The sequence below is a fragment of the Brienomyrus brachyistius genome, chromosome 5 (genome assembly GCF_023856365.1).
Source record: "Brienomyrus brachyistius isolate T26 chromosome 5, BBRACH_0.4, whole genome shotgun sequence".
Taxonomy (NCBI): domain Eukaryota; kingdom Metazoa; phylum Chordata; class Actinopteri; order Osteoglossiformes; family Mormyridae; genus Brienomyrus; species Brienomyrus brachyistius.
Genome location: NC_064537.1, coordinates 22,301,082 through 22,323,555, shown reverse-complemented (window position 1 = coordinate 22,323,555; position 22,474 = coordinate 22,301,082). Strand labels below are relative to the sequence as shown.

The 22,474-nt window shown below is 40.8% G+C and overlaps 1 protein-coding gene across 2 annotated transcripts; it reads right to left on the bottom strand.

The window, feature by feature from the left end:
• Positions 1 to 197: 197 nt before the first annotated feature.
• Positions 198 to 9,675, bottom strand: LOC125743020 (potassium voltage-gated channel subfamily A member 7-like). Of its 2 annotated transcripts, XM_049015609.1 has the most exons (4): positions 9,352 to 9,508; positions 9,123 to 9,147; positions 7,774 to 8,549; positions 198 to 1,357 (listed from the first exon to the last, which is right to left on the bottom strand). In XM_049015609.1, the coding sequence occupies exons 3-4, from the start codon at positions 8,458 to 8,460 to the stop codon at positions 503 to 505; spliced, it is 1,542 nt and encodes a 513-aa protein (XP_048871566.1). In that variant the 5' UTR covers positions 8,461 to 8,549; positions 9,123 to 9,147; positions 9,352 to 9,508; the 3' UTR covers positions 198 to 502. The 2 variants fall into 2 exon arrangements, with proteins under 2 accessions (XP_048871566.1, XP_048871567.1); XM_049015610.1 differs by lacking the exons at positions 9,123 to 9,147; positions 9,352 to 9,508 and adding an exon at positions 9,661 to 9,675.
• Between the last annotated feature and the right edge of the window lie 12,799 nt (positions 9,676 to 22,474).

Below are 22,474 nucleotides of genomic sequence, written 5' to 3'. Positions count from 1 at the left end.
ATTTCATTGGTGGAAAACCAAAAAGTACTGCACAGTTAATCATAATTTCAGTGAAATGAAAAATATAACATGAGTTGTCACCGACTATACTGTGTTTAGAAAGTCATCGTAGACCATTACAGACTTGTTGATCTTTGAAATGCCTAACCTCAGTAATTCATTCAGACTTCAATGATGTCAAAGGCATTCGAAATTACTAATTAGTTCAGCAGTTAATGCTAGACAGTACTGCCATAAATGCAATTAACTAAATAAGGCACAGCAATTATTCATTCCATTTAATCAATAAATAAACATCATAAGCAATTTAAGATTAAATATTGAGTATAGTAGTAAGAAATACATCAAAATAAATCAATAAACAAAAATAGATCCTACACTATCCCTGTGAATGAACTTTGTCACCTGCTATTGATATTCTGTATTCATACAGTAAGACTCTGTTGCAACCAAATTGCTCTTGGCCTTTGGTCAGTTAGCACACTTTGCTAACCTCATACTCTCACACCTCTGTCACTAGAGGTTTCTTAATGTATACATTTCCTACCTGCTGAACCTCATTCCTTTCATGTGTAGGTAGAGTCCCATTCAGAGGAGTATACAGGCCTCCCAAAGCCAAGTAATCCTTTGCCTTATCATCCTCGTCATCTTCCTCCCACAAAGAGCACTTCACATGCTTGTAAGGCGATGGGTCAAAGGTCAAATTTGCCCTGTGATAGAAGTAGCTGAAGTTGGAGACGATGACAGGCACAGGCAGGGAGATGGTTAGCACCCCAGCAATGGCACACAGGGAGCCCACCAGCTTGCCCATTACTGTTTCAGGGTACATGTCACCATAGCCAACTGTAGTCATGGTGACCAAAGCCCACCAAAAGGAGTAAGGAATGCTAATAAAGAGTGTGTCTTCCTTATCCCCCTCTGCGAAGTAGATAGCACTAGAGAAAAGGATGACTCCAATGACGAGGAAAAAGACGAGCAGGGCCAGCTCACGCAAGCTGGCCTTCAGGGTCATGCCTAGGACCTGCAGACCCTTGGAGTGCCGGGAGAGTTTGAAGATCCGGAAGACTCGCACTAGCCTGATGATCTTTAAGAGGCCTAGTGTTGACTCCTCCTCCTCCCCGTCACCTGTTTCAGTCACAGCTGAGAACTGCTCGACGAAAAAAGGAAGGATAGAGCCGAAGTCAATCAGGTTCATTGCCTCCTTTAAAAATTCAATCTTGCTGGGTGAAGACAAGAAGCGCAGGGTCAGTTCTGCAGAGAACCAGCTGACGCATATGCATTCTGTCACGAAGAAGAAGTCTAAAGAGCTGGACCCACTGGACTGGCTCGTGTCATTGTGGGCTCCTGATTGATCCTCCTGTGGAAACAATGAAAAAGAAAAATGGTAAAGGGGAAGAAGGGGAGTACAGAAGGCATAAAGGAAGGAATGGATACAAGAATGAGCATTTAGAATCAATGTGGTTAAGGTCTAAACTGAAGGCAGTGTTCATTATAGTTACTGGGTAAGAGTTTGGAACACAGATGGACTTTACTTGACGCACGTCTGAGGGTTTGTAAGCTACTATATAAATATACTGCATTAGTATTTATTTCTTTCTTCATTACCGATAAATACATCCATGTTAGCAAGACATTTAATTTAATGGTGTTATACTACACGGGTCTGGGCGAAAAGGATTATCGCCCATGATCTAGAGTCACATAGAAGCACGTCAGCAAAATAGATATCAGCAAAACCTCAGTGGTACACTTTTTGTAAAATCAAAAATTACTATTGTCCAAAATATTTCACAGAGAATTACATGGAGAGAAAAAAATTGTTCAAGAACAATATTTGCAAATATTGTACTTTGGGTATCTTCAGCTTTTTGTGTATCTAATAGTACATGTTCTCAGTACAGATCAGTACACTTCAAATCAGTGTATCAAACATTTGTGTTGAAATGGCATTATGGTAAATAGTAATACTTAATTACATTCATTCATACATATACAGATGCTCCTCTACTTACGAACTTTCAACTTACGAATTTTCAAACATACGAATGAAGAGGACTGTAAGTCCAAACTGTGTTCATTGGGCTCCCGTTTCCTGTCCACAACATCAATTTTTCTTTTCTGCGTGCCAATTCCACCTAGTACGACTTCTGGCCGCTACTGCCGCCGCGCAGCATCTCCCAGCATCATAGTTCTTTGTACTTGCGTATATCCTTAAAATTATGTTGAATAACCACTTACGAACATTTCAAGTTACTAACGGCCGTTCAGAACGTAACTTGTTCATAAGCAGAGGAGCATCTGTACATTCACATTTTACACATACGCTTTTCTCCAAAGCCATGTACAGTGAGTCAAATAGCACACTGCAAACATCCAGACTCTCAAGGAGTCAACTATGCATAAGCACAGCTAGGCTGAGCTTCAAGTATATGCCCAGGTACAGGTGAACAGGAGCAACCCAAACAGCTACACAGCTACACATAACAATCAACAAAGTAAGAGCCTAATACGACAATTTAATGGCCAGTAAGTACAACATAAGAGCATAAGAAGAACAATTAAGTTAGTAAAGGAATTAATGAAACATGGATCTTAAGGTGTTTCTTGAAGGTAGAGTTGTAATACTATCTTTTTTCCCTTCTGCACTTATCTTTTTCCATTGATGCTTTTTGTCTGTTACCTAATGGCCTGACCTGTATTATAAAATACATAAGTAAAGAAGATCATTGTAAAATCATACCAAATTCAGTTATACTGAAGTGGATTTTTAAATGAAACTAATTTTTCATTGAACCTGAACTGTCCAAGATTGTGTGCTTGTCTCTCCAACATGTGAAATAATTGTTTTCAGTCTTAAAATAGCTTAGATAAGTATTCATAAAGAGAAAAGATATCATTTTAAAAACATTCCATGCACTGTGACAGCTCTTTGTGCAGCTCTCTTTACAATTCAGCAGATAAACATAAATAGTGAATCTGAGACAGTACCATAGAGCTTCATGCTAGGAATGCAGTACAAATCCTCTTGGTAAAATAAAAAATCAAAAGACTGCATATATTTAGCTTTGCAGTAAATCGAGATGATCTATTTTCATACTCAGTTACAGTGTAGACCGGTTTGTGGTTGTTTATGAACATCAGTGTGTTTCTATTTCAGAACAAGAACTACAGTGAGAGCAGTTAAGGAAACATTAACATTGGAAAGGGTTAATTTATTAAATACATATATTATGAAATGTTTTATATAATTAATGTATAACCATATATAATGAACAAATTATCCTATGCTTAAAGAAGGTTTCACTTGCAAATACAGTTTCTATTATAAGCATTGATCTGGTCTGAAGGTTGTTCTTGCCCTATTAATAGGCCCTTAAAGGGGAAATACGAGAGGCCCCACTTCTGCAACCAACCCTGCTTGCTCTCTCCCACATTGTAACTCTATCGCCTGTGTTTGCTAGGATGAAGTTGCAGCCATTTCTTATTAGGCCTACATGGCTTGGTTGGACAACAGAATTTAGGAAGCGTTAAAAACAAGACACAATGTACCCTCCCGCCCCCCTTTCTTTTTCCTTTTCCCTCGCCCCTCACCCATGAGTGTGCCTTTACATTCAGTCCTCTTTGTCTTTTGTGAACCTCCTGTTCTGTCTAGGTGTATCAAACTTAACAGAACCACTATAATGAATCCTAACCTTCAAATCAATCCAAATTGTCATGCAGAAGTGTAATATTATACAGCAGGGGTGACCAATCTTATCCGCAAAGGACCGGTGTGTATGCAGGTTTTTGGGATAACCTTTAGTTCAGCTGTTCAAACCCAGGTGTGAGGACTCTTCAGCCAATCAGTCTTCTAATTAGTGACATAAGTAGGGAGTTGCAGCGTAAACCTGCATACACAGCAGCCCTTTCTGGATAAGACTATGCACTCCTGAGCCATTCATTTAACAAAACACTAATGAAATATTTGTATTAAATTTTTTTCCTAATGGACTTTACTGCTTATCTAATACGAAAAATGTAAAAGTTTATTTAATCACAATCAAAGGACAATGGCTACTTTAATATTAGTTTAAATACTAGAACTTGTGTCTATTACTGAAAATTAGTGGAAGAACATTTTAAAACGAATTTGAGGAAGCACTTCTTTACACAGCATGTTGTTAGAGTATGGAATAGTCTTCCTGCTAGTGTAGCGCAAGCTAAAACCCTGGGTTCCTTTAAATCAGAGCTTGATAAGATTTTAACAACCCTGAGCTATTAGTTAAGTTCTACCCAAACGAACTTCATTGGCTGAATGACCTCCTCTTGTTTGTAAACTATGTTCTTAATGGCTGCCCCTATTGTATCACTGAAAAGGCCAAAATAATATTTCAACATTTCCTGCCACTTATCCAGGGTCACGTTGCAGGGCAGCAGTCTAAGTAGGGATGCCAAGACTTCCCTCTCATCAGCCACCTCCTCCAGCTCTTCCAGTGGAATACCAAGGTACTCCCAGGTCTGCCCCGAGGCCTCCTCCTAGCTGGGCATCCCTGAAACACCTCCCCAGGGAGCTGTCCTGGAGGCATGCTAGATAGATGCCTGATTCACCTCAACTGGCTCCTTTCAATGCAGAGGAGCAGCGACTCTACTTTGAGCCCCTCCAAAATGTTTGAGCTCCTCACTATCTCTAAGGTTAAACCCAGACACCCTGTGGAGGAAACTAATTTTCGCCACTTGTATCCATGATCTCATTCTTTCGGGGCAGAGGGCTCATGACCATAGGCAGGGGTAGGAACACAGATCGATCGTAAATCATGGGCTTTGCCTTCTGGCTCAGCTCCTTTTTCACCACAACAGAACAGTATGGTGTCCGCATTACTGCTGACACTGCACCGATCCTTCTGTCAATTTCCTGCTCCCTTCTTCCTTCACTCATGAACAAGACCCCAAGATTCTTAAACTCCTCCACCTGAGGCAGAAACTCATGCCCCACTAAGAGCAGACAATCCACCCTTTTCCGGTCAAGAACCATAGCCTCAGACTTGGAAGTGCCGATCCTCATCCTGACCGCCTCACACTTAGCTGGGAGGGATTCCAACACCCACTGGGAACAAGTCTGACTTATTGCTGGCAATGTAAAGCAAACTCTTGCTCGATTTATGCAGGGACCTGATGGCCCACACCAATGGATCTCGTACCCTATACTCCAGTTGCACCCCCTACAGGACCCCCCAAGGGACACAATCATATGCCTTTTCCTAGTCCACAAAATGCATGTAGACAAGCTGGGCAAACTCCCATGACCCCGCCTATATCCTTCTGAGGGTGAATAGCTGGTCTATCATTCTAGACAGAATCTCAATTTTTCTTCCTGGATCTGAGAACTCAGGGTAAATCTTATCCACCCCCGTAGCCTTACCACTGAAGAGTTGTTTGATTACTTCAGTGACCTCAGCCCTAGAGATGGCCAAGCCTTCCCCTGAGTCTTCCAGCACTACTTCCTCCAATGAAAAATACCAGTGAGATTCAAGAGGTCCTTGAAATATTCTTTCCACCGCCTGACTATATCCTCATTTGAGGTTAACAGGTCTACGTCCCTGCTGTATATAGTATGGGTGAAGCCCTGCTTCTCCCTCCTGAGTTGCTTGACAGTTTGCCAGAATCTTTTTGAGGCCATCCAAAAGTCTTTCTCCATGGTCTCACCAAACTCCTCCCACACCTGAGTTTTTGCTTCAGTAACTCCCAAAGCCACACTTTCCTTGGCCTGTCAGTATATGTCAGCTGCTTCAGGAGTCCCACAAGCTAACCAAACTCTGAAGGCCTCCTTCTTTAGCCTGATAGCTCCCTTTACCGCAGGTGTCCACCACCGGGTTGAGGGACTGCCACAAAAACAGGCGCTAACAACCTTACAGCCATAGCTCTACACTGCCACCCCAGCAATGGAGTCCCGGAACATGGCCCATTCAGACTCAGTGCCCCCCCCCCCCACACACACACACACACACTTGGGATGCTGGAGAAGTTCTGCCTAAGGTGTGAGTTAAAGATCTCCTAAAGAGATCCTCCCAGCACACCCTAACCGTGGGTCTATCATGTCTATCTGGCATCTTCATCCACCATCGGATCCAACTCCAATGATTGGTTGACAACTCAGACCCTCTCTTCACCTGAGTGTCCAAAACATGTGGATGCAGATCCAATGATACAATTACAAAATTGATAATCAAACTGAGGCCTAGGGTGCTCTGATGCCATGTGTACTTATGAACACCTTAATGTTTGAACACGGTGTTCGTTATTCTGATCGGGCAGACCATTCCTCCAAATCATACTCTTCCAGGCTTCACTGTCATTATCCACATAACTGTTAAAGTCCCCCAAGAGAACAATGGAGTCCCCAAAATGGGCACCTTCCAGCACCCCCCCACCAAGGTCTGTAAGAAAACTGGATACTCTGACCTGCTGTTTGGTGGGTACGCACAGACAACAGTCAGAGCCAGTTCCCCTGCTAAAAGTCAAAGGGAGGCGACTCTCTCATTCACCGGGGTAAACTCCAACGTACTGGCACTGAACTGCGGGCTATAAGTAGCCCCACCCCTTGCCCGGACCCTCTCACAAAGGGCAACTCCAGAGCAGAATAGAGTTCAGCTCCTCTCCAGGAGTTCTACAGTCTGCTTTTGACTGCCACCCAATCTACATTGCACTCGAACCCCACGGTTCCCCCTGTAGTTGGTGGGCCTATAGGAGGGCAATCCCATGTTATCCCTTCAAGCTATGCCTGGCTGGGCCCTATGGGTGGAGGCCCGGCCAACAGGTGCTTGTCTCCAAACTCCCGCCCCAGGCCTGGCTCCAGGGCCAGGCCCTGGTCTCCCCAATCCAGGCAGGGTAACATGGTCCTTATTGTTGTTCATCATAGGGGTCTATGTGAACCGCACTTAGTCTGGCCACTCACCTAGGACCAATTTGCCTTGGGAGACTCTACCAAGGTCAACTGCCCCTGACAACATAGCTCATAGGATCATGGAGGCACACAAACCACAATAAATTGGTGATTCATATTTGTTATGGTCCAGTCTAGGGTTGGAGAATAGCAGAAAGGAAATGGAATAGGGAAAGGGAAAAACAGGACAACATAATAATATATTATGTTAATATATGTATCATATGTTACACTCTTACGCATTTTCTTATGATACATCTCCACATACCCAATAGCACCACGTGTGCTGACTTACATCACCTTTCCAAGTGATGACTAGGCAGGCAAAGCTGCATTTATAGCTGTCTCAGATACTGCTCTGATGAGTGGTATTGAACCTAGAACAGCGTGCTAACTTATCACTTAATGTTATTATATAGTATGCTACATTCATGGTTTCACTACTGTAAAAGACCAAAAAAAGACCACAGGTTTAATATCTCACATTTCATGTGACATTATATGGAAACCAGAGGTTAAAACGGGGGACCGGCTGGCTCTCATGCTCCACTGTGCTGATGTGCTGCCCCCTACACCGTGTCTTATGTTAAGTGAACTATCCTGTGAATCTGCTAGCAGTTTTTCAGTTTGTCTCAGCCTCCAGGTTCTATCTCTCAGTATGACAACTGTTCTGTATTATGACACTGTGATTCTGTCTGAAAACTTTCCACAACAATTCTGGATGTTTCTGAACTTAGCATGATTCTTAATGCTTTCTGGATGGAATCTGGTTATCCCCCCATCACCTCTGCCCCCGCCCCCTAATTCGCTGCCTGCCTTTCCCGCACCCCTTTCCACATCTCCCAAACGCTCACCTTTCTCGAATGCCTAATGCTCTGCAGCTCAGGTATCGTCTCCAGGCAGAAAGTGCTGATTGACAAAACGATGATAATGATGCTTAAGATGGTGACGCCGCGGGCATATGGCGAGGAGTCGGGATATTCAAAAAGACTCCACACGTTACTTGCTATCTTGCCTTTGGGCAGAATGCGCACTTCCTCTTTAGGGAAGCCTTCGTCATCTTTGTAGCGCTCCAGGATCTCCTCGCCCAGCTGGTAGAACTCAAGCTCCTCCAGGAAAACATCCACCGGGATCTCGGAGGGCCTCTGGAGGCGTCCACCCGACTGGTAGTAACTGAGGATGGCGTCGAAGCAGACGCGGTTCCGATCCAGGAACAACTCGTTCCTCAGCGGGTCAAAATAGCGCAGCCGTCTCTGAGGATCCCCCAGCAAGGAGTCTGGAAACTGGGCTAGCGTGCGAAGCTGAGTCTCATATCTCATACCCGCCACGTTGATGGCCAGCCGCTCGCTCAGCATCCACCCTCCCTTCCACATGTTCCCGTAGTGGCAGCCCTTTCCTCCTTCCCCCTTGTTATCCTCCTCATTCTTCATGGCCAGTCTCCTTGTGCTTCCTCCGCCGTGCATCTCCTCCAACCCCTGGATACCGACAGTACCCATCCCTCCTACCTCTCTCTCCAGTCCACTCATACTCCCCTCATCCATCTCTTCTTTTCCCTGTTGGGCCTCAATGTCTTTTGTGCAACGTGCTCAGATATTAAACACAAAAACACGTTTCAAGATCTAATACCACTCTAAAACAAGAGAGAAACAAAAAGCAACAAACATATTTATAACTATAAAAACTATATTAACTATATTGCCATGTATAATTTTTACATATCAATCAGCGGTAATAATAAAAATAATAGTTCATGACTACCTTCACCTGCTGCCCACTTGCTCACATGCCTCTATCCCTGCTTTATCAGTTAACCATGTACATGCAAATGTAAGCACAGGTAGACAAACACTTGTAAGTGGATACAGAGATAGATCGTCTACTAGACCAACCGCCCCTTGCACTCCTATTAAAGATTGTGACGTAAATTATATGGCAAATCAGTCAAGTCCACCCAATAAGGGTCTGTCTGCTTTGCTTATGTTATCTCAAATAGATGCTCTGACAGGTTATCAGTGGCTTTTGAAGGGCTCACTACAGAGTGACATCACTTTCTGGTGGACGGATATGCTGTTCACAGAAATGCTATTTCTTCATTTTGCCCCCAGCAGCACTTTAATAACCCACCAACCAAAGCAGCTGACCCCCTAAAGACCCGCATGCAACTAAATAATGGCAAATTATTCTATTGGACTTCACTCCTCACATGAGCTGTATTTGCCTTAATGTGCCTATTAGGGACAGAGAAACAAAAAGAAAACATTAATATTATTATCACAAACACTCTTATGCCAATATTTCTCTCATCATCATACAATTGCGTACAATTAGCTTTAACTTTCAAGTACAGCAGAATTCACAGTATTCATGGTCAAAGAGCTACTCAAAACTCAAAAGAGCTTCTTGTAAGTTGCTGAGAAGATAAGGAAACTCACTCAGTCATTCAGTCCGCTGAACTGGTCAGAGTTTCATAGCCGCATGTGAGTGTAATGTTGTCCCCCCACAGCTCTGAATGGCGTCTAGCTCTCCCCCCCCCCACCTCTGGGCATCGGTCTATCTGTCCCACACATGGCCTTCATACATCTGTTCCTCATCACACCCCCCCCACCCCACCCCTGCACTGTCAGGTTATGTGGATCCTTACACCTTACTGGAGCAGATCAATGCCCACCCCGGACACTTCTGCTGAACACTTATGCTGACCAATTACAGTGGTTTGTAGGTCAGTGTTTTCAAACACCCACCTCCGCAACTTCCACACTCTGTCTTGAAAGTTTCGGGAACGCTGTCATGCTGAAATTCGACCTCCACCCCCCACCACACGGCTCATCCCGTCAGTTACTGATAACCTTCACCTCTCAAGTGTCACCTCTTAGGCCCTGCTGCCCACTTGCTCACATGCCTCTATCCCTGCTTTATCAGTTAACCATGTACATGCAAATGTAAGCACAGGTAGACAAACACTTGTAAGTGGATACAGAAATAGATACCCTACTAGACCGATTACCCCTTGTACTCCTATTAAAGATTGTGGTGTAAATTATGTGGCAAATCAGTCCAGAGCTTCTCACTTTGCGCATCATGTTCCTCTTTATTAAAAAAAGAAATACAACATTCAGATATTTTACTCTTCAGTTTCTTTTAACAGCCCAGATCGATTCCATTACATTGGAAAAAAGCGAATGAATGTAATGGATTAAAAATCATGCATATAGCAAGGTAATCGAAAACCGTACAAGGGTAGGAGAGACGGGGGGGGGGAATTAAACATTACACAAGGTACCTTAAAAGGAAACTCCAGACATATATAACACAGAAGGAAACTCAAGACACATAACTGAGAAGCTTCTCATAATTTACAGTTATTGTTAGCATCAGACTTCCGTTCAAACCCCATCAGTAATACATCAGAACTTAATGTCCATCTATTAAAGTACTATTAAAGTTCACCAGTGCTTCACTAAAGCTCACAGAAAAAACATTTGAATATCACATTTGTTTAGTAAACCTTCAGCATTATCAGATTATTTTTCTCAACAGATATTCTGTACATGATATAATACACATACAAGGATATTTTATTTTAAGATATATGGCATCACAGTAAAAAAATCTATCAAGCTGTATTACTCAAGTCTGAGTGTTACTATGAAGATCCCCATTAAACAGAATGTTTAATTACAAATGCCTCCACTAATTTTTTGGTACATACACACATTCAAATGTCATATATATCAGAAAATGATTATTGTATTAGAAATACAATATATTTCAGTGTGACTCTAACAAACTTAATCGTTATGAAAGTGTCGATGTCCGATCTGTTTTTTTCCCCGCAGCTTTCTCATATGCACATTTCACTTGATGTATATGAAAATAACATGCATTAAATGACCGAGTTGCGTATAAAGTTTCAAATGATGCAGTAAACAGCATATGAAGGCTGAGCCTATCAACTGAGAAGTGCCCCTGCTTAGGCCAAGCCAAATGCGTCTTTCAAACATTTCTGACCAAACACGTGGCTCAGAATAAAGCTAAAATGGAGAAAGCTAAAGAATGTATGGGAAAAAGAACAGGTAGGACACAGCGTTTCCATTCCCTGTCGACATAACCCAAATATGGGCAACTATATGCTAAGTAAAGTCAGATGTATCAGTCTGCCAAGCAGTCCTCTGTAATGGCTATTCAGATGTGCACCTGTACCAGATGACAAATTAAAGCTGACAAACATCTATAACAACCAAAATTATCTAGTTTCCTTGCTCTGTTTATTACCATATAAAAAAAATCTGGGTCTTCTTGGCTTGTTAAACCTGTGACAGTCTTCAACCTGGTGGTTTTCTTATTTTGGAGCAGATTTATGTCAGATACTTTTCATATGTCCCCCAAACTCTCACACCAGTGAACACTGTTAGCAGTTGTGCGCATTCGCCAAATGAATACATGCAGCACACAGACCTGGTCCAGAGGCTCACTCACTTTTCAACTAAGTATCAGCACGGCTAAAATGCCTGACATGAGCAACTTTGAACATGGTATGCTTGGTGGTGCCAAACATCATAGTTCCAGCATCTCAGGAACGGCCGTCCTTCTGGGATTTTCACACATTACAGTGTAAATTTCACAGAGAATCACGTGATGAGAAGAAAAAAAAACAGGCCGTCCCTAGGATTTTTGAGCTCTGGCCATTCTTCTCTGACTATATAAAGCTAACAGAAAGGCAACAAGTGCAAAATTAATAACACAGTACAGATGTGTGCAAAATGGCGTAAACACACAACTCATCCACCTTTGAGTAGCTCTGGTGGTAAAAGAGGGCCCTACACAGTGTTAGCTAGGCATACCTAATAAAGTGGCCACTGGATGAACGTTAAAGGGCCCTGAATATCAACATTTATAACAAAAAAAAAATACAAAATATTTTGAGCTCATACACAATAGCAGAGAAGCAAACCACAGAATCACAATGATAATGATCATTATTATGAACATCCACATTTAATAATCATGTGCATTTCTCATATTTATAATTTATAGAACAGCACCATAGTTGAATTCCTGGACTAAAGCTTCAGGTTTTTTAATCCATAAGATAAATTCACATGCATTATACAATTACCAGAAACAGTATAATAACCCCCTTATTTAAAAAAGTCTGCAGTTTTTATTAGGCTTTTCATTAGAGAAAATAAAAAGAATACCTTAAGATGCAAGATGGCCTTTAGATTAAGTTTTTTGCTATATATTGTACCTTATATCTGATGCAAGAAATTGTCAGACATTTTGCCTGATTATATGTCTTTCTTTTTCTCTTCAAAAGTACAATAATTCCAGTTAAACTCAGACTCATATTTAGCGTGTATTCGAAATACACATCCATATGTTGCCACCTTGTGGCGTGTAAGGGGATCATATTAAAGATTATAACCTGCTGAAAAGTTAAGATGCCGTCAAATTGAACTAAAAATCCAACACAGTGGCAATATCCAACATTGTTGTTGGTATAAAACAGAAAAGCTTAATAGGCAATTACATATACATAAGATACATCTACCACATTTACCAAAACAAATGTTCACAGTTTACTTGCTATTTTCTGTAGCCTATACTTGTCCCCTGTCTCTCTATTGAAGTTGTTTTTTAGCACCAGTGCCCCCACTGGCAAATTTATCTTTGCACTTTGTCTCAGATGGTATGTACTGGATATTGGGGAGGGGGGACATCACTTATTATATTACAAAAAATATATATATTGATCATAATTCATATTGTCAACAATTTGAATGAAACATGAATGAAATTGTGAAATTGTGTATATATATATATATATATATATATATATATATATATATATATATATATATATATATATACACGCACACACATCTCTTATGCATTCACAAAGCAGCTGTTCTAGTTAATGCATCTATTCCCAAAGCCTGGAATACAGATTTACGGTTTATCTGCAGTAATCGCCCAGTCTTATCAAAGGACCAATTAAATACACAATCAAGTACACATACAACCTTTCAAAAAAACTATCTTGATATAATTACTCAAGGTATTTATAATGAGGTACCACCAAATTCAACTTTAATGTAAAAAATGACATAATCAAATATTAGAAATCACAATAATTGTATATTTGTACACTATATCTTTTATATATTTCAAGTTTACTGCTCCATTTAAACTCCATAACCAGAACACTGAAACTCAATGAAGAAGGCAGAAAACACTAATATATTAAAATCCCATATAATATATGAACTACTATTATCCAATTTTATTCCCAAAATATACATTACACATAAATGAAATATTTGTCAAAGTTATGATTCTTTACAGTAAATATCTGAGGAAAATGTAAGTGTTATATAGCCTTGAATAAAACTAGGTACAATAACTCTTTCTTATTGCATGTGATAATTTGAACTGTCTAAAACACTATATTGTAATGTTTTTATTGTAAAAATGATTTTTTTTTGAAAACTTCACAATCTGAAAGGTAAAAATGTATAGTACTAGTATAAACCATCACATTTCTTGTTCAAAGTAGTTAGGCACTGAAAAGAAAGAAAAACACACTGTGTTACAGAGTATTAGCATAGAGTCTGTATACTATGTACTCTAAATAGTAGCATTTTTACACAATCTACAATCTAACTATGTGCATTACTGTGAAGCAGTTCTATGCAACCTCTTTACCATATAGCATAATAATGCAAGACATTTACACTACACTAAAGGTAACCTACACAAGGTCTACTTACACAGGGAGTACCTTTTCATCAGCCACGCATTGTGGAATGATGTGGTGCAGAGATAGAGAAACAGATGATGTGGATAAGAGGTGGCTAGAGAGATTGGAGATAAAGAGGTAGCAGGTACGATTTTCAGGGCTGCTACTGAAGCGGTGATGTAACATATGTTACATACTTGAGGTGAAAGCTATTTGTATTGTTCATGACAGGTCAGTCCCTAGCTTGCTTAATTCTTCCAGAAATTCAATCGAGACCTCCTCCCTCTCGTTCTCCTTCCTGTTTCTTTACTTATTAATAAATGACCCAATATAGCAATCTAAGACGCTATAATACAACCTGGATGAGTGCCGAGCTAGTGCACTTCGTGTGGGATCTTTGAGTATTGAGTTCAAAATGTTTCTGGGAACCTTGCACACTCCCTTTTTCCAAAGAGTGGTCCCGTCCTGGCCAACTCCTCCATCACATCTTGTGAATGACCAGGAATGCAGTGAGGATGCCAGCCACAAACACCCCCGTCATTTGCCATGTGGGTGTCCCAAAGTAGGACCTGACATCCTCCGGCACAAAATAAGGGCAACATCTGTCATCAGCCACATAATGGTCACGGACATCCTGAACACTGATTCAACTGGCCTAAAAATGGGTCGTATTGAACAGAGACATAAGACGTGTTAACGCATTCCAGCCACATGCCCTAAAGCCAAATGTGCCGAGAGCTTCATCTCACCCAGCCACCGCACTTCATGTTCCAGCTGATCACATGGTCTTGCAAGTAGTCCATCGTCCAACTAAATATTATTTGGATTATATTTGGGACCTTCTTTATTAGAGCCTATAAGAGTGATAATTAATCATAGTAGCGACACTTTACTCACATAACAGATCAGTTGAGAGAAGCATAGCAGATAAGCCGGAATGACATTCTTGATGTAATGGTAATATACATACATCTATAATTAAATGGATTTCAAAGATAACAATGCAAAAAAAAACACACTTCCTTTTCTATGTTTGCATTTGATATTTGTTATGAAAAAGCTCTTAGTAAAGATAATTTCCTAATCTTCTAAAGAGCTGTGAAATGAACATGACAGTTCTCCCAGCATGAGCTGCCCAATCGAAACCATGCTGAAGATGAGGCCAAGGAAATTTGTCTCTACGAAGAGGCAAATATGAGCTTCTCCATGTCAGCATGGGCCATTTTTAATGATTATTCTTCATGTTTTACTTATATTTTTATCATCAATCCAAAAAACTATTTGTGGGAACAAAAATCACTCTTGAGAGTTTTACTTATACAGAAATGTTCTGAGGGCAGAAGGAACGATTATTTTCCCAAGGATATAACCAATGAGATCACATTGTACAAGAGGTGGGGCCAAGCTACTAGAGGAGGTGGGACCAACCAATCAGATGCCTTGGCCCTGCCTCCTCTAGTTACTTGAACCCACCTCCACTACATTCTGATTGGTTATCTCTCTGAACCAATCATTGTACCTTCTGCCCTAGGAACATTTTTGTGTAAATAAAACGAAAAAATATTCATCACAGTTCACTTATTTAATGATTTTGCAGGCCACATAAAAATAGTTCTGTGGACTGAATATGGCCCGCAAGATGGCTTTTGTCCAGCTCTGCTGTGGACCCACCAAAGTTCAGAAAGCTGTGAGAATTAAGTAGGACATAATAGTATGTCTGTTCAGCTAGTTTTTTTTTTTAAGAAAGAAAGATTTTAAAAGGAAAAAAATACATTTAAAGTAAGTAAAAAAGAGAAAGGTTAAGTGGAATAAAATAGCTTTCAAAGAAGTGACATTACGATAAATAGAAATGCCACTGATCGAGCCACAACAGTATCTGTTCACCAGGCCATCGGTATCAGATTAGTGCACCAACACAGGAAATGAGTGTCAGATTAACAAAAACAGGGCAATGGACTCACTTTAATGTAAATAGACATTGAGTTTAATGGTAAAATCTGGTTCCATATTTGTGGAATTTGGAGTTCATAAGAATGCAAATAATGCATTGACAATCACCTTGATTGTCTGTATTAATTACAAATATGAACAAATTAGGAATACTATTTAAGATAGTTATTTAAGATAACTATCTCAAAATTTCGACTTAGTTATCTCAAAATAATGAAAAACTCGCAGCCATGTGCGCACACATGAAGCCACTTTCCTGCAAAAGTCTGGAGTACTGAGCGAGCTACTGATAAATGTTGCTAAGGTATTGTGCATCTACATAACAAAATATACTAAAATATTTGTAAATGTGTTGTTACGCTCATAATGTTAAGAGTAGCATGCACTCTGTGGTTGAACGACCTCCCTTCATTTTTAACGTTAGCATGGAACTGGGAGCTAGGCATTTCCAAACGTTATATTTAGCTCTTATAACCTTGGGTTATAGATGCCCCTCACCTGTAACAGCTATAACTATAATCAGTCACTGAATACAAATGAATCGAAGACAACATTGGGTATTGGTTTGTTTTCAAATTTAAAATATATTAAAATGTTAATGTATCATTGACGGGACGGCATGGTGGTGCAGTGGTTAGCACTGTTGCCTCACACCTCTGGGTCCCAGGTTCGAGTCTCCACCTGGGTCATATGTGTGTGGAGTTTGCATGTGCTCCTCATGTTGTCATGGGGTTTCCTCCAGGTACTCCGGTTTCCCCTCACAGACCAATTAGCTGAGGCTAATTGGACTTGCTAAATTGCCCGTAAATTGCCCGTAGAAGTGCATGTGTGAGTGAATGGTGTGTGAGTGTGCCCTGCGATGGACTGGCCCCACATCCTGGGTTGTTCTCTGCCTCGTGCCCGTTGCTTCCAGGATAGACTCCGGACCCCCCGCGACCCAGTAGGATAAGCGGTTTGGAAAATGGATGGATGGATGTATCATTGACAGTGTAAATGTTATCTGCTCTCATGTATTCTGATTATATGTTGATTATATGTAGGGAAGCACATTGAAACACATTGTAGCAGTGTTTCCGGGGGTTCAAGTTCAGGTCTGTGTGTGTGGGTCAGCATGTTCTCATCATGTTTGTATGGGTTTCTTACAAAAATCCAAAAGCATGCACGCTAGGTGAATTAGTGACTCTAAATTGCCCGTGTGAGTGTTTGCATAAATTGTGTGTGCGCACTGTGGTGGTAGTTTAAGCTGTTGTTTATGTATGATGGATGTATAACAATAACTTCCTGTAATGCATTCTCTCAGGATGGATGACCTAAGTCACTTCTTGAGACAGAGAAATATTCTTGAGGAAACAATAGAGACCTCGAAGAATGAGAAGGTACTTAACTACAAAAGTAGAATATATGTATTGTTAGGACGAATTTTATTGCTTATTGGCCTTCAAACACATAAACACTCAATTTCTGTCTTGTATTGATGTTTAATTAAACTATAGAATGCAATGATTACATTATCTAATTAGCATTGTTTCCAGTTCCATTGTCTCTGTTTATATTGATGCAAACACAATACCCTTGATGACGGATGAAGAATTAAAGACTTATTTGTCATCATATGGTGATTGCTTTGCAGAATTAGGGTTGTAATAGAAAGGAAATCCACCACAACACTCGCAAATCACAGCTTTTTGAATGCCTGAAAACAAAATGGCTCCCAAAAAAAGCACTCTGGTGAAGGAGGCAGCAGCACGAAGCAAGGAGAGCATTCCCAAACAAGTGAGAGAAAGAACGTCATGAAGAAAAAGAGAAAAATAGAAATCAGATGGATGCACTATGACGATGAAAAAGAGGCTTTCAAGCAAGTGAAAATTAAATGAGGTGGGGGCACAAGATGGAAAAAAAAAAATGGAAATTTCAAAGGACGTTCCGAAAAGGGATGTGTTGCTGTTAGGAACTGACCTGTTTTTCCCAAATGGGAGAAATAAACTGGGGCCGTTAACAGACTTTGAAGTAGATCTCAAAGTTTATCAAGAGGTGACAGTTGATGATGCAATCACAATTGGGCAGTTGTATACTGACACAAAACTTTCTGTTCTTAGGTTTTATTTGACTACAAAGAAAATGGACTGACAGTGCACACAGGCACAGTGCAACTTTGGCTCCATCTGTGGAGAGACAAGAGAGCTCTCACAATGAGTCTTCCGCCTCTCCTCTCATTGGTGCTACAGCCGGAATATCAGCTGAATTTGAAACAGTCAGCTCTGAAGTAATATTTATTGAGAGTACTAGACGTGATTGTTTTAGCTGTGTGAGAAAGCTAAAACAAAACGCCGGAATCTTATTGTCTCTGGTCCTTTACCAATTCTCTATAGAGGGGATGTAACCTATAGTAGGCTGCTCTTCCTGAACTGCTGGTTAGAGACTTGGTGTGCATCTCAAAGCATTGCAATTATTGTCGCTAATTGGGACCTTTTTTGGGAACGGCCTGGTTTTTATAAACGGGACGGTCTTCATCATAACTTGAGAGGATCCGTTATGTTATCCCAAAACATGGCAAGTAGATTATCTGCCTGACTAAGAGCATCACCCAGGCCCTAGCCATGCGATCCTAAACCGAAGGCTGTCTACCCTCCCACCTTCAGACCATGTCTGGCCATGACCCAGATGCTCCTTCACACGGCATCCCCTAAATCTAGTAGCCACTTAGAAACGGAGCTAAGTGAGCATAGAAAGAATATTGTAAGTATTACTAGACCAAGACATAGATCTAAACGCTCAGCTGGGGGCTCCTGTGCGGATAACCTAACATCAGTCCCATTAATAAGATTGAATGAGCCACAACATAAACCCACCATAAAATGGTGATTATAGAATGTGCACGCTTTAGGAAAAAAATCACTTCTTGTCAATGACATGGTGCTTGACACTGGGGCAGATATGTGCTTCTTAAGTGAAACGTGGCTCAGACCCACAGATTCCATTCCCCTTGTTGAAGCCTCACCCGAGGGGTTTAGTTTCATACAGAAACCACGCGGCTCTGGGTGTGGAGGAGGCCTGGCAGTTATATTTAACTCATGGTTAAAAATTGAACCCAAAACCATAGATAATTTTACAACATTTGAAGCAATGTTAATCCAAATTATGTGCAACCCATCCATCTATTTTCTTATAGTATACAGACCTCTTGGACCATACACGTCATTCCTAACTGAGTTTGGGGAACTTCTCACTGACTTAGTCATTAACTTAGAGCATATTATAATACTTGGAGATTTTAATATACATGTGGACATAGAGACTGACACCCTCCTAGACTCTGCTGAATATCACCAGCATGTGATAGGACCAACACACGTGCATAATCATACATTAGACTTGGTTATCACTCATGGAGTGGATGTTCATCATGTATCTGTCTGTCCACTGAATAAGACCTTCTCTGACCATTTCCTAATCACGTTTGTGATTCAACCACCCTCCTTGACTATGGCAGAGAAAATTATTAAGACACGTCACCAAATACCTTACGATTTATTAATGCAGTAAGTAATGTAAACTTCACATTTAGTACAGATGTCAATGAAGTCACACATGACTTCAATACAGTAGTCAGTCAAGTTTTGGATGAAACAGCTCCTTTGAAAAATAAAGTTGTAAAAACCACTAGGCACTCCCCATGGTTTAATGATTACACACGCTCTTACAAACAGGAATGCCGCCGATTAGAGTGCAAATGGAAGTCTACAGGATTAGAAGTGTTCAAGTTGGCATAGTCTGACAGTCTGCAAAAATACAAACAAACCCTATATAGGGCACGATCAGCCTATTATTCTAAACTCAAAATAAAAATAATCCTCGTTACCTTTTCAGGACAATAGTTCATCTAATAAATAAGGCTGAACCTATGCTACCAAGTAATATTAGTAGTGAACATTTCATGGACTTCTTTAATGATAAGATTTCAAATATCAGAAATCAAACATGTTCAGATAGCTCACAAATAGTGGTGATGCAAACACAACGTGCACACACCCTTAATGTTTTTGAATTAACCAATGAACAGGAGTTAAAAACAATAATAACTAAAACCAAACCAACCACTTGTCCACTGGACCCTATCCCCACTCAACTTCTCAAAGAATCCCTAGATGTTCTGGCAAGACCTATAACAGCCATAATTAATGCATCCCTCTCCTCAGGTGATGTGCCGGATCAATTTAAAGTAGCTGTAATCAGACCACTACTGAAAAAATCAGGTCTGGACCCACAGAAGCTTATTAATTATAGACACGTCTCTAACGTACCATTTTTGTCCAAAGTTCTGGAGAAGATTGTGGCTGCTCAACTTCAGTCATACTTGAAGATGCACAACATACTGGACAGATTCCAGTCGGGCTTCTGTCCAGGGCACAGCGCTGAAACTGCCTTAACTAAAGTCGTAAACGACATAACAATGGCGACTGATGCTGATAATGGGACGGTGTTTAGATCTTAGTGCAGCATTTCACACGGTTGACCATACTACCCTATTACAAAGACTAAAATTTGATGTTGGGTTGCATGGATTGGTGTTTAAGTGGTTCGAATCATACTTGACTAATCGATATCAATATGTCCAAGTGTCAAGTAACTTTACTCCATCATCTATGTCACCAGTCAAATATGGAGTACCACAGGGATCAGGTCTCGGTCCTTTATTGTTCTCTCTATATATGCTGCCTTTAGGTGACATAATGAGAAAACATAATGTTAACTATCATTCCTATGCAGATGACACACAAATATACATGTCAGTTACGCCTAATGACACTGTACCTATTGTCACTTTAACTAATTGTTTTACTGAACTAAAAACTTGGATGGCCAAAAACTTTTTATCTTTAAATGCCCAGAAAACCGAGGTTCTGTTGTTTGGAGGCAGGTCCACGGATAAGAATACCATTATTTTCACACTCCATTCCAAGGGGCTGAACTTTTCCCTCAACAGCATAGCACGTAACCTGGTCTGCTTCCTGCAGCTGTGTAACATTGGCAAACTACGACGATTTCTCTCTATGCAAGACGATGAGAAACTGATAAATGCCTTTGTATACAGTAGGTTAGACTACTGTAATGCTCTGTTATCCGGGAGCACACACTGCACATTGCATACTTTTAAGCGGATTCAAAATGCAGCAGCCCGAATTGTCACTAGGAGAAAGAAGTTTGAACACATAACGCCTGCTCTTAGCTCCCTGCACTGGTTTCCTGTGAGGTTCAGGACTGACTTCAAAGTTCTCCTACTCACATATAAAGCACTTAAAGGCCTATCACCTAGCTACCTAACAGAGTTACTCCAAGTTTACAGCCTGCACCGTCCACTCAGGTCGCAGAATGTAGGTTTCCTTGTAGTGCCACATATAACTAAAGCGACTTGGTGGTAAAGCATTCTGCTACGGGGCCCCTATACTGTGGAATGGTTTACCAGCCTATGTTCGGGATGCTGAATTGGTCTCAGTCTTTAAATCTCGACTGAAGACCTATTACTTCAGTTTAGTTAGTTTAGTTAACACTTAACACATAATTATGGCTGCTGATGCTGCTGTACGTGGCATTTTTACCTACCGTGCTTGTCCATTAATGTATCAGTGCACTCTTTGACACCTGCACTCAATGTCTTTCTTCCCACACGTCTGGAGGGTGCCCGAGGGGGCACCTTCTGAGCTGCCATCAGGGTCTACGGATGGGTGCCATCACAGATGTGACCTGCAATCTATGACGATGTTGGTGCAGCTTCCATCCTGCCACCCGACACAGGCCTATGTGGAGGACTGTCTCACTGATGGACTTTAACTAGGACCGGATCACAGTTTACACCTTGCTCTTAGCAAACAATCCGGCTACTTCTTTACCTTTGTCCAGTAATGTTAGCATGCCCAGGGGGGGTAGGGCTGCCAGTTGACCTTGGACCCCCAGAGGTTTTTTTTTCTCCTTACTTGGGAGTTTTTGGTTCCTCTCCTCTGCTGTCATCTGGCTTTCTCTTTCAATTTTCCATTTTCACTGTTTCTGTGCTCTGTCGTTATCTCTGTTAAGGATGTTCCACAACACACTCCTGTAAAGTGCATTGGGGCAACTTTGTTGTGAAAAGCGCTATATAAAAATAAATTGTCACTCTATTCCACAGAGAATGCGAGTGAGGACAGTAACATTGTTTTTTAGGACTGAAGTGAGGTAAACAATTAAAATGTAGGTACTCTATACAGATTTTAGGCCATAACATTTTGTAGAATAAGTTGTATGTTATACAAACAAGTAGGAAGAAACAAGCTTGTTTTTCCAAAAGGAAAAAAATGCCAAAAACCATTGAGAACAGTAGCCTAAATGTCACAGTTAGTCCAAAAAAAGCACTGTTCATTTGACGAGTAATGAACTAGTAGTTTTTAGAAATAATCCAGAGTTAGTAGATAATTCCCAATGAGACCTGCAATACTCAATAGTTCCTAATGAAGTACTAGCGAACTACAATAATAATTACTTCACTATTACCTATCGAGTAATTAAGCATAACTCCTTAGTAGTGAATAGTACTAATTTAAGTGTTAACCCTTGTATTGTTGTTAATGTTAACGGTCGTGTTTCCCTATTGTCGTGAGTGTGTTTGCCCGTGTCTTGTGTGTTCCCGATCTGACCCTCGCAGGTATTTAGCATGTATAAATCTTTCACCATGTGTGCATCTTGCAGTTCAGCATCTTACAACCTTGTGTTTCCCGGTTGTGTATTTGGGTTCGGTGCTTCCTGGGTGCCTGTTGTGGTCCTTCAAGTTCCAATTGCACGCGGGGCATGCTGGGATATGCGCCCTGCCGGTGCTACACTAATATAAAACAAAACAT

Excerpts from the sequence above, each read along its gene's own strand:
- LOC125743020 (XM_049015610.1), bottom strand. The coding sequence starts at position 8,460 with ATGGATGAGGGGAGTATGAGTGGACTGGAGAGAGAGGTAGGAGGGATG. Across the intron at positions 1,358-7,773 it reads GCATTAGGCATTCGAGAAAG|GAGGATCAATCAGGAGCCCA; the intron begins GTGAGCGTTTGG and ends TTGTTTCCACAG.